This window comes from Dermacentor silvarum, chromosome 3 (assembly GCF_013339745.2).
Source record: "Dermacentor silvarum isolate Dsil-2018 chromosome 3, BIME_Dsil_1.4, whole genome shotgun sequence".
Taxonomy (NCBI): domain Eukaryota; kingdom Metazoa; phylum Arthropoda; class Arachnida; order Ixodida; family Ixodidae; genus Dermacentor; species Dermacentor silvarum.
The window spans coordinates 50,219,109-50,231,034 of NC_051156.1; the positions used below are offsets into that span (position 1 = coordinate 50,219,109).

The window sequence follows — 11,926 nt, forward strand, 5'->3', positions numbered from 1 at the left end:
TCATGGGGCTTGCAGAAGTTCAGTAATTGACCAAGGAACCGAGCGTGTCTTGCGGGATCCCACAACAGGCCAAATGGTGATGCAGACTGTCACAATGGCGTTGCTGAAAAATACAGTATAGAGCGCATTACTACCATGAGTTCAGCAAAGCTGAGATCAACCATTAAAATTATGGTATATTTCTTGATGTACACTTGCTCATGCAAAAGTAGCTTCAACATTCCACTACATAATAAAGTGCTGCATTACAAATTGTCGGCAGTAAAAAAGCTCACGTCTCAACCGTAACACATTATGGGCCACTCATGACTTCGCACATCATAATCATGACTATGCTCTTCAAAACAATAATATGACTGTTGAAGAGGAATCAAATATGAGTTTGATTTCATTACGGCATAGCTGTTTCATGTTTGCGGTTTTAAATAACACTGCATGCATTTCACCATTTTGTCAATGTGGCCAGAGATAACATCAATAATATTAATGATGAGTACGAAAAATAAGCACAGACTAACTACCGGGCAGATCAGTCAAGTACTTCCGCAGCACCTAGGTTCTTTCAGGGAAGTGAGATGGTGCATTTCCAACAGGCAGGCACCGTATCTATCGATGCTTTCACGTCAGTAACATGTCTTACCATGCAACACAAACGTTGAATTTTTTCCATCAGCTGGTCTTTCCAAGGCCCACACCCTGCAGCAGAATGCCAAAAATGATATGTACATAGGGAGTTCGCACGCTAAGTTCACTGCAGCTAAGCAACTGAAATAAAAAGACATAGCTCACAACTAAAAAAAAAATAAAAAAATGTGGGCGTTGCGTGAACTTGAAAGCACAGTTTATGGAACGTGCAGGAGATGCTATGACATAGCACATTGAAAAAGGTAAGACGAAAAAACACTAATGCTGGTAATGAACTACTGAAAAGTGCATTTTCGGCAGAAATAAAGATTGGGTAGCGTATATGTGAAGTGAAGCAGCAGTGGAAATGCAGGCACCAGTGCTGGTTCACAGACGATATGTGCTATAATTTGAACAAACCGACTAACCACCACGGCTTCTAAAATAAAGTACAGGACTGAAAAACATTTGTTTCCTTCAAACTGCCGGAGCTACGCCCTCAACCATATGCATTCTGCCACATGCATACTACAACTGCTTCTTCTCTACTGAAAGATTTATTACGCGATACTGGAATGATCATCGGACACAGTCGCGGAGCGGTGCCTCGTGCATTTATGTTTAAACAACTGAACCGATAACTGATTGTCGCGCCGAATCTCGCTACAAGCTCCAATGCAAAAAAAGAAGAAAAAAAAACGTCTCGCGCAATCGCTGCCTCGAATAGTATGCTTCGGGTGCTAATGCCCGCAGCATGAGCAACTGGAGCCAGTCATGCTTGGATACATCGGACACGTTTTATTGATAGCCGCGGCAGCAACTTCACGAGAACCGCAACAGCGTAATGTGCTTCCATGCAGAAACTGCTCACTCACCCTTATTTTTTGTTCTGTTGCTTTCAGAAAGCTTTCAGCAGCACATGGTCTTGAAGTTAAACAAAGCTGCCCATCGGCCGTTCCATGCGTTGCCTCCTTCGAAGTCAATCCGGCTCATCACAGTACACACACGGGCAATATCATCCATAATAACCACGATTAACAACTGCAACGTGAACCGCAAATTAAGCACAAGGAAACAATGAGCAGCAGACAAATGCGGGCGCAAATTTTTTTATTTCCCAGCCATGCGCCATGCTCCGCTGTTGGGGCGCGATCGTTGCCAGACCTCAAACACAGCTCCCGCTTGATCTATCAGTCGAACGCTAACAGTGGCAGCGCTGCCGAGCTGAATTTGTGCATTGCATCGTGTTGTCATTTAATAACGAAGCCAAATTAACGGAAACACATATCTGCCTTAAATAATTGGGCTTTTGTTAACCGCATTTAAGAATAGCCTCGATATCAGACGCCTTTCTCGGTCGGTGCACTTCACTCGAGCCAAGGGCGCATTTTCAAGGCGTTCCTTGGCGGAGGAAAAGTGAAGTAGTGTTCATGAAACGCAACGGCGCCTCGAGTGAAGGAACGCTCCTCGCCTCGACTTGGCTGAGTCGAGGAGAAGCGTTTAGTGAAGGCGTGTTTATGAATACGGGGGTCAATGTTAAGATGACTAAGCTTATGAAGTAGTAGTTTATGGCAAACCTTGTCGATAGCTTTGGCAAAATCTAAAAATATGCAATCGACGATGTGCTGAATTGTATTTCTATGCGGCTGAAAGCACGCTCCTGCATGATGTGCCGATTCATTGTGCCTGACGCATGTGTATGGAACCACGTGTCGTTGACGTCACGCTGGTTCTACTTAAACTGCTGTGGAAATAACGACGGGGCTTTTTCGCCTGCCGGCGAGTTGGATGACAGTCGTCTGAGTCTTTCGCCGATCACGCACTGATAGCGGCGGGCGCCGCTATGACATGGTGTCACAAGTGATGCAATCCACCCACTTTTCAAAGCGATTCGAAAAAGTCGATCGAGACGTCGTCAGAAAAGGAGGCTGCAATGGCCACTGCATCGCAGCCGGGCCTTCAGCAGCCGTCACCGCTGGACTTCGACACTACCTCGGAGTGGCCGGCGTGGATACTGCACTTCGACGACTGTCGCTATGCATCGGGTCTGAACGAGCGCTCAGAAGAGGCACAAGTACGCACTCTGCTTTATACCATGGGCCGACAAGCAAGGGACATCTTCGCCACCTTCAACCTTTCTGCAGACGATTCGAAGAAATTTGAGCTGGTCAAGAAGAAGTTCGATGATGACTTCATCAAGGAGAGCAACGTTGTCTACGAGAGCGCTTGCTTTCACAAGCGGCACCAGATGCCTGGCGAGTCAATTGACCAGTTTATGACTGCTTTACACGTCTTGGCAGACAAATGCGACTTGAGAGAATTCAAGCAGCGCCTCATCAGGGACCGGTTCGTCGTGGGCCTGCGGGATGAAAAACTTTCCGAGTCGCTCCAAATGGATCCCAAGCTGTCTCTCGCAACTGCCCTGGCGAGGGCCCGCCTAAAAGAGACCGTTCAGCAGCAGCAAGAAGAACTTCGAAACTCCAACGAAGTCCACGACTACACACCGTGCAAGCCATGTGAGGACGTCAACGTTGACGCAGTGGGCTACCGCAGGAAACCGCAACGCAGCAAGGAAACACGGCCGACATCAGCTCGTTCCGACGGACCATGCATCTTCAGCGGAGGCAACTCGCACCCAAGGACAGCCTGCCCAGCGAGGGACCAGAGGTGCTTCAACTGCGGCTTAAAGGGACACTTCGGCAAGGTGTGCCTCAAAGGGACTTCTCCAGGCTACCAGCGAAAGGTACGAGTGTCGTCTGTACAAAACGACACTGGGGAGGTTTTTTTGGGCGCGGTCGGGGCGCCTGGCGCCAAAGCGCGTTACGTTCAGGTATTGCTTAACTCGGTGCCTGTTTTCGCAAAGGTCGACGGAGGCGCAGAAGTGTCCGTAATTCCAGCGTCGTTTCCTGGACTTCCCACGAGCTTGGAAAAGGCCGACGAGGTCTTGACAGGCGCTAGCGGTGACCGCCTAACTGTTCTGGGCAAGTTTCAGGCGGATATATTTTGGAGGGGACAAACTTCTCGCCAAACGTGTTATGTGGTCAGTCCTTTGCGTCATGTACTGCTCGGTTTGCCAGCTCTCGAAGCGTTGGGAGTCAAGTTCGTTGACTCTGTGGCTCACAAGGAACCTAACTACGAAGTTTTGTGCCCTCAAGTTTTCAACAACTTAGGCACTATGCCCGGGGAGTATACAATAAGGCTTAAACCAGACGCTGTTCCATATGCAATAAGCGCACCACGCAGGATTCCTATACCACTTCAGCAGCCTGTAAAACGAGAACTCGATAAGATGGAACAAATGGGCATCATTCGTAAAGTCGAAGAGCCAACAAGAGTGGTGTGCCGGCATTGTGCCTGTACACAAACACTCGGGAGATGTAAGGATATGTGTAGACCTTACGCAGTTGAACAAGTTTGTCTTAAGGGAAAGATACACATTGCCTGCTGTCGACCAAGCACTGGGCTCACTTGCCGGTGCAAAATGGTTTTCCAAATTGGACGCAAATTCCGGCTTCCATCAGGTGCGACTTAGTAAGGCCTCAGAAGAGCTGACCACGTTCATTGCGCCCTTTGGGCGGTACTGCTTCACTAGGTTGCCGTTCGGGATTACATCAACTCCAGAGTATTTTCAAAGAAGAATGTCTGAAATCCTTACTGGCCTTCCTGGCGTCGTCAACCTGATGGACGATATTCTCATATTTGGTGACAGCAAAGCACAACATGACTCTAGGCTATCAAGCGTCTTAGCTAAGCTGGCCCAGTCTAACGTTACCCTAAACAAAGCAAAGTGTGTGTTCGGTGTTCGAAGTATAAGATTTCTGGGCCACTTACTAAGCGAGGAAGGCATACAGCCGGATCCGGCCAAACTCAGGGCCATTAAAGAGCTGAAAGCACCCTCGGATATATCGCAATTACGCAGTGTTCTGGGCATGGCCAACCATCTGGGCCGTTTTCTGCCGAACTTGGCGCAAACCACTGCCCCGCTACGGGTGCTTTTACAGAAAGAGACCGAATGGGCTTGGGGTCCTGCTCAGAACACGGCTTTTGAAAACTTGAAATCTATCTGCTCGGCAAAGTGCATGGCTATGTACGATCCACGCCTTCCCACGATTCTTTCGGCAGACGCCTCGTCTTATGGTCTCGGTGCCGTCCTTTTCCAGAAACAACGCAATGGCGAGCGCCGACTTATAGCGTTTGCTTCAAGGTCACTGACCAAACCTAGCAACGCTATGCGCAATTGGAAAAGGAGGCACTAGCATTAACATGGGCTGCCGAAAGGTTCGATGAATACATAAGAGGTATTGAGGTGGTGCTTGAAACGGACCACAAACCTCTTGTTTCGTTGCTTGGTAAAATGCCTATTGATGTGTTGCCGCCAAGGGTACAGCGCTTCAGAATGCGGATGATGAGGTATCACTTTCATATTGTGTACGTTCCCGGTAAAAGCTTGATAACGGCGGACGCTCTTTCACGAGCGCCGACGAAGCAGATAAAGTCGCCGGTGAACTAACCGTCTCGGAAGTGTCGTCTTTCGTCAAAACATGTGTGCAAGGGCTTCAAATGGGTGACAATTTTGTTAACAGAATGCGCGATGCGCAAAAAACGGACGTCGTTTGTCAAGCCTTGCTTAAGTTGTGTCGCCAAGGCTGGCCGGGAAAACCAAAGCTTCCCTGTCACTTAGTTCCGTACTGGCAGGAACGAGCACTAATTTCCGAAGGCAATGGCATGTTGCTAAAGGGGACCAGATTGGTGGTACCTCAGTGCCTAAGAGAGGAAGTGCTAAAAACCTACATGATGGGCATCAGGGAATCTCAAGGACTAGGGCCTTGGCAAAAGAATTGGTCTGGTGGCCAGGTCTCGGCGAACAACTTTCGCGGCAAGTGAAAGAATGTGTTACTTGTGCGCGCTTTGTCACCCAGAACTCGGAGCCATTGATTTCAACCCCAACGCCAAGTTTCCCGTGGGAACGAGTTGGGGTCGATTTGTGCTTTATTAACAACTGTCATTATCTTGTCGTGGTCGACTACCTGTCACGGTATCCGGAAGTAGCCCTCCTTCCCTCAACAAAAACTGGTGTGGTGATAGAAAGACTAAAAAGCATTTTTGCACGCCATGGCATCCCGGGGACCGTAGTGACAGACAATGGACCACAATTTTCTTGTACAGAGTTTGATAGGTTTGCACATGATTATGGCTTTGGTCACGTCACTGCTAGCCCTAGGTACCCTCAGGCTAATGGGGAAGTAGAACGTATGGTGCAAACACTTAAGCGCCTGATCCTTAAATCTAAGGACCCGTACTTGGCTCTGCTTGCCTACAGGGCGACCCCAGGCATTCTTGGCTCTAGTCCGGCTGAAATTCTCATGGGCCGGCGTCTTAGGACAAGAGTTCCAACGGCGCCGCAGCTGCGTGGTCCAGTGCAGCCACCGCTACCTAATCTTGGGGCCAAAGACAGTGCCAACAAGATGTTACAAGCGCGGTACTACAACAGGCGCCACAGAACCCGGGAACTGAATAAACTAAGAGCAGGTGATTCCGTTTGGGTAACAGACATGAAGACCAGAGCAACGGTGCTAGCGACAGCCGCTACACCGCGGTCCTACATAATACTTACCCAGGAAGGGAGTACGCTCCGGCGTAACCGACGAATGCTGAACCGCTTGCCAGAACAGAGGAAGGCCGAAGGCAGCTACGAGTTTCCAAATGAAAGCGATACAGCCGAATTGGTTCCTATGGAATGGGAGTCTCCCACTACCTTAAGAGCTTCGTTGCCTTTAGCTTCAGGTGCTATGATTTCGACTTCAGTACCTTCTGCTACAGTAACCGTGACCAAGTCTGGCAGAGTGGTTAAGCGACCAGTTCTCTACGGGATTGATGAATAAGGTTTTGTTCGCGGTCGATTGCCACTGTTTCTTGCTTTTTGTCCATGCGCGAGTGTTCTAAATGCCACACATGAAAACCACTTCTATTTTGCGAAAGGGGGGGATGTGCTGAATTGTATTTCTATGCGGCTGAAAGCACGTTCCTGCATGATGTGCCGATTCATTGTGCCTGACGCATGTGTATGAAACCACGTGTCGTCGACGTCACGCTGGTTCTACTTAAACTGCTGTGGAAATAAAGACGGGGCTTTTTCGCCTGCCGGCGAGTTGGATGACAGTCGTCTCAGTCTTTCGCCGATGACGCACTGATAGCGGCGGGCGCCGCTATGACAGACGAGTGATGATCGGTCGCGAATGCGATGAAGTTTATGTGCGAAAGATAGGAGTTGAGTTTCACATGAGTATGACTTACGGAATCGATGTTGTGCAGGTGTAAAGGACAAGTTAGATTCAAGGAATTCTGTCAGCGCTTTAAAGATATGTTCCTGTAACTTACAGCATGTACTTGTTAGAGAGATGGGGCGATAATTATTGGCCATGGCTTTGCTGCCTGACTTGTGAAGAGGAACCACCTTCACAATCTCCCATTGTGAAGGTAAAGTACATGTGTCACGAGATTGCTGAAGTATCTTCGCTAATATTATGGAACTATATGCGGACGTAGTTTAAAAAAATTTTGCATTGACAGAGTCAAAACCAGGATAAGAGTGATAGTCGAGATTTTCAATAAGTTTACCAACGCCACCAACGTCTAGGACAATGGGGAACATGATCGGGTAGTCATAATTCTGTGATTCAGGAAGATGAGAACTAGGAGCAAGGGAAACATTTTGGACGAAAGTATCGTTTAGTAAAGTTGGCCATTCTTCGTTAGAAACATGTTCGCCAGAGGAGCCCTGTAAAGTAATTATATTATCCGAAGAAGGGTTAACTACACGCCAGAATTTACGGACGTTTGTTTTCAACATAGATGGCAAGGAATTAGATAGGAAATAATGCTTTGCGCTTTTTAAAGCAGTTATGTACGCGGAAGAAGCTAGTTTGTATATCATCCAACGCGAGTTAGTAGGGCATGGCCTAGCTGCTCGATAGAAGCGTTTTTTTTTTCTATTAGAAAGGCGTATGATATGTGCGTTATACCAAGGGGCGTGAGAATTGGAAGTGATGGTGCGGCTTGGAACGTATCTATCAGTCTGATATTTTACTTTGGATGTAAAACTATCCTAGTTAGTCTGAAGAGTACGGCGGTGAAAGTCAAAAACATGTCTAAAAAGGCAGATAATTCGCTATTGATAGCTTCTAAGTTGGCTTTCTTATAATCTATAATTAGTTTTCTTTTTTTTATTCGGCTTAGGGCAAACCACTTTGAGGTTGAAGTTTAGTAACGAATGATTGCTCATACTCGGTAGAAAAGTCATATCTGAAGCGAGATTAGGTCGATTAGTTAGAACTAAATCTAGGTTATTTGCACCATGGAAGGCGACTCTAACAGGACGTGTTACCAATTGTGATAAAGAGAAAACAGAACAAACTTCTAGAAATTCTTTAGCTTGGTTTGAAAAGGGTAATAAGGTAGGAAAATCATTGGTCCAAGTAATGTTCGGAAAATTAAAATCGCGCAGCAAGAACAAGGGTGATGAAGGATATAGTGTACAAACAGTCCTAATGACGTCGTGAAGGTCGTTATTAAAGGTAGAAGGATATGAAGGGGAGCGGTAACATACACCGAAAATCACTTTGACAAGACATAAAGATATTAAAGACCAGACGATTTCTAGATTAGTGTCGATTGTGATGCGGAATGAAGGAATGTTGCTTGAAATAGCAAGAAGGACGCCCCCTCCATGGCGGTCATTTCGATCACAGCGGTAGATCGTGAAGGCACCTGCATCGTGGAAAATCTCAGAATCTTTTATATGTTCAGGAAGCCATGTCTCAGTCAGTGCGACTATGTTTGCAGAACAAGAGTCAATAGCAGATGATACGGAATGAAATTTATTAACCACATTTCTAATATTAGTAAAAAGAACAGAAACAGGAGTTGCTGTTGAATGGCCACTACCCCTCTCGTTCACCTATGTAGAAGTCCGATTACACGAGGCAGCATCGGTATTAACGGTGCTTCCATTTGACTTGCTTTCGTTAAGGCTGTTGGAAACGGGGTTATAAATGTAGCATTTATGATTTAGAAGCAGTTTATTGTGCCGCAATTTAAATTTTGGAGAGCCTTCCTGACTGTTGCCAAATTCTATCAGTTTTCGACGTGCGAGACGGGTAGAGGCCGAGAAATCTTCACCAACATTGATGTCGTTAACTTTGAACTTGCTGCGCATAGAAAATATTTTTTCTTTTATTTTGGAATTGCCGAACTCAACAATGACCGGGCGGCACTTATCAGGCGAAAAAGAACCTAGTCGATGGGCGCGATGAATTGAGTCTGCAGAAAAGGTGTCTAGTGCCAATTTTAAAAACGATTTTACCTTAAATTCAGTTTCCTGCCAAGTTTCCTTAGCGTCTGGAATACCATGAAATATTAGATTGTCTCGTCGTGATCGGTCTTCTAGTTCATCGAGGCACAATTGCAAGTTGGTATTTTGCGCTGATAAATTATGTACAGAAGTCTGAATAGCATGAAAATTCTCGACCACTTAAGGTTTTTGTTCTAAATCGTCCATTCTTTTATGAATACTGGCGATTTTGGTTTCCATACTCTTCTGACTTTTCTTTATAGCTTGGATATCTGCGGCAAGTTCAACGTGATTTTTTGAAGTTTGCAGAGAACGAGTGTGTACATCTTTTAGAAAGCGAAAAGGAGTGTTCATTTGCTCAGCAGGATCATCCGGCAGGAGTCGATTTCCGCAAGTGATTCAGATCGCGTGTTGGGACCAGGGCTGGAATAAATGTCCCCAGAGCACAGTATTAAGAGCGCCATAGAAAAACACTCGCTAACCGTTTCACACAACACCCGTGGGCACGGGAACAGTAAAAGAAAGGGGTCATCGCATTTCCTTGCAAATAATGGAAAGGTTGCACACACCTGCATCGTACAAGGATGAGCGTTAGGCATTATGCTGCAAGGTCTGCTCCCGTGCCCACTGACGCTGTAGTTGAAAAGCGGGTCCACTTATATCTGTCGTCAAAGATGATGCCATGGTTGATGCGGCTGGCAGTCTGTAGGCGAGCACCGCCAAGGAAATCGGGCTGAGGAAGGGCACTGCATCGTTGTTAACTTCGGTGGCATTCGATGCTCCGATAGGCGTTGTAATTCGTGTCGAAACACAGGATGACGTTGACGGCCAAATCGCGAAGAGCGCAAGCAGTTTGTTTGTTTGGTGCTTCTTTATTGAAATGAAGGCTGTGCTGTAAATTGTATGTGTGATACGAAACAATGGGCGCGTTAAGTTAAGGCGCTCGAGCGCGCTCTAGCCAGCAGGGTGCGCTCTTTTAAACTTAACGGCTAAAAAGCGACTTCCGGTGCGTGATTACGGAGCGCGCTCTACGCGCTCCATCCTGGAGACGGTGCGCGAGAGCGCGCGCCTGTTACGACTTCCGGAAAAATGACGTATTTCCGACTCTTTCCACTTATGCAAGTCCGTGCTCCTTGCCCAGCAGTTCCTGCCGCCGCTGCGCAGCCGGGCGTCTGCCCTAAGGCACGATCTGGAACTTCGCGTGTTGGCGCGGTTTGAGCTTATCACGAACCGAAAATGACGGCCCGATCATTACTTGCCAGACGCTCAGGTACGTAATCAAACAGTCGCAGTTTGGCGCCTTCCCGTCGCTACGTTCATGTGTATGACTTCTTCAGGTCCTCATGGTATCAAGGAAGATGTTGGGGCACTGCTCTTTGAATTGTGTGTCCGTGTATCTGGGCGCAAGGTTGATCACATAATCCTGGATGCCTCGGATCATAAGGCTTTCTGTCCCCTTGCGATTGGCAATGAGTCATCAGTCAGCATACCGCGGAGCTGAAATAAATCCTCTGATAGGGTCGAACAGCTTGCATCGCATGCATAAGCTGCTGCTGCTGTGTCCGTCGCCGCGCGTCAAGTTCTTCTAGCTCTTCATCGTCTATCAAAAACTGCAGTAGGTGTTTATCGGCGGCGCCATCTTCAAAAAGCGCGCGCAATGCGATAGCGGTCGCGGAAGCAACATAACATTCGCCAGACGGCGCGCTCGTGCGCCCGAAAGCAGTCGGCGAAAATCGCCGTTAAGTTAAGCTCCGGAGGCGTCGCGCACGAGCGCACTCGAGCGTGCTCCTTTGGAGTTCGGAGCGCGCTAACTTAACGCGCCCAATGTGTGCACTTCGCGCTTGAATCGCTGCACGTTTTCTTTCTCTTCTTCTTTTCCCTTTATTTTGAGGGGGGGGGGGGGGGGTGTCGCTGCAGGTATTTTTCCTGTGGGGACGAAGCTGAGAAAAATCTCGACCATCTAGACGCCTGCCAGCTTCGCTGCACGATTTAAATGCGTATTGTACACCGCAACTAAGCGCGCTCAAAGTTTACCACTTTGCTGTGGGAGCAGTACTTTTAACATTTACTCTGTACTTGAAACTCCCAAATTGGCTGTCATTGCCTCTTTAAACTACACTGCCGATTAATGAATGCAGTGTGCTCCAATGCAAATCATTGGTCACAAAAGTATGGAATCCGACTACCTCACTGAAGCTGAACATTAGAAAATAGTGCATCCAATAAAGCTAAAGAAAGACCTACTCATGTAACCAAACAATGCGTAAGCGACGAGAAGAAAGATGAGCTTGCTTGGTGTTTGTCTAAAACAATAACAACCCAAGAATATCTTCCACCTTTTCATATATTTCAGGGTACCTTACAGAGGAGTCCGTACCACTTTTGTCAGTTCGAGAGTGTAATATTGTAGTTGCGGCGTACATTCAATCTCTTTATTGCGATAGCAAGTATATGGACACTCTGAGCTCATTTGTGCCGTCGCCTTTGCTGTGAGGTTCCGTATAAACCCTTATGAAAATGAACAATGAGTTTCTGATTAGGACCTGATGCGTTTCTAATGTGTCATCAGACAGGCATTAGAAATGCATCGTCTAATGTTGTTTAGCATTACAAGTACATCAGAAACTCGAATGACAATGCACCTTAAGGTTTCTGATGAAAAAAGTAGACAGCTTTTTTTTGTTATTTCTAATGTCCAAGCACATTACATAAAAATGTGTATGACGCCAACTCGCGCATATTTTTTTTCTTTTACAGCAAAACTGTCTACGGTTACGATGTAGAAAAAAATATATCCGAGATGTTGACAAAAAACAAGTGGGCCGACCCTGGTGATAGTGCAGAAAGGGTCCAAGCTCCATGGCACGAACATTGTACGATAATTATTTTTGATAGTTCATTGAACAACCAATAGATAAGAAATGAGTATTCCACATTTCATATAAAGTTTTT

The 11,926-nt window shown here is 46.8% G+C and overlaps 2 protein-coding genes across 9 annotated transcripts in view; one reads left to right on the forward strand and one right to left on the reverse strand.

Moving 5' to 3' along the window:
• Positions 1–11,926, reverse strand: part of LOC119444336 (venom metalloproteinase antarease-like TtrivMP_A) — a 1,295,510-nt gene that overhangs the window by 52,273 nt on the left and 1,231,311 nt on the right. The gene's annotated exons all lie outside the window — the stretch shown is intronic.
• LOC125944221 (uncharacterized) lies at positions 2,558–6,942 on the forward strand. The gene is made up of 2 exons (XM_049664546.1): positions 2,558–3,367; positions 6,937–6,942. The coding sequence occupies exons 1-2, from the start codon at positions 2,558–2,560 to the stop codon at positions 6,940–6,942; spliced, it is 816 nt and encodes a 271-aa protein (XP_049520503.1).

Coding starts and splice junctions, on each gene's coding strand:
- LOC125944221 (XM_049664546.1), top strand. CDS start 2,558: ATGGCCACTGCATCGCAGCCGGGCCTTCAGCAGCCGTCACCGCTGGAC.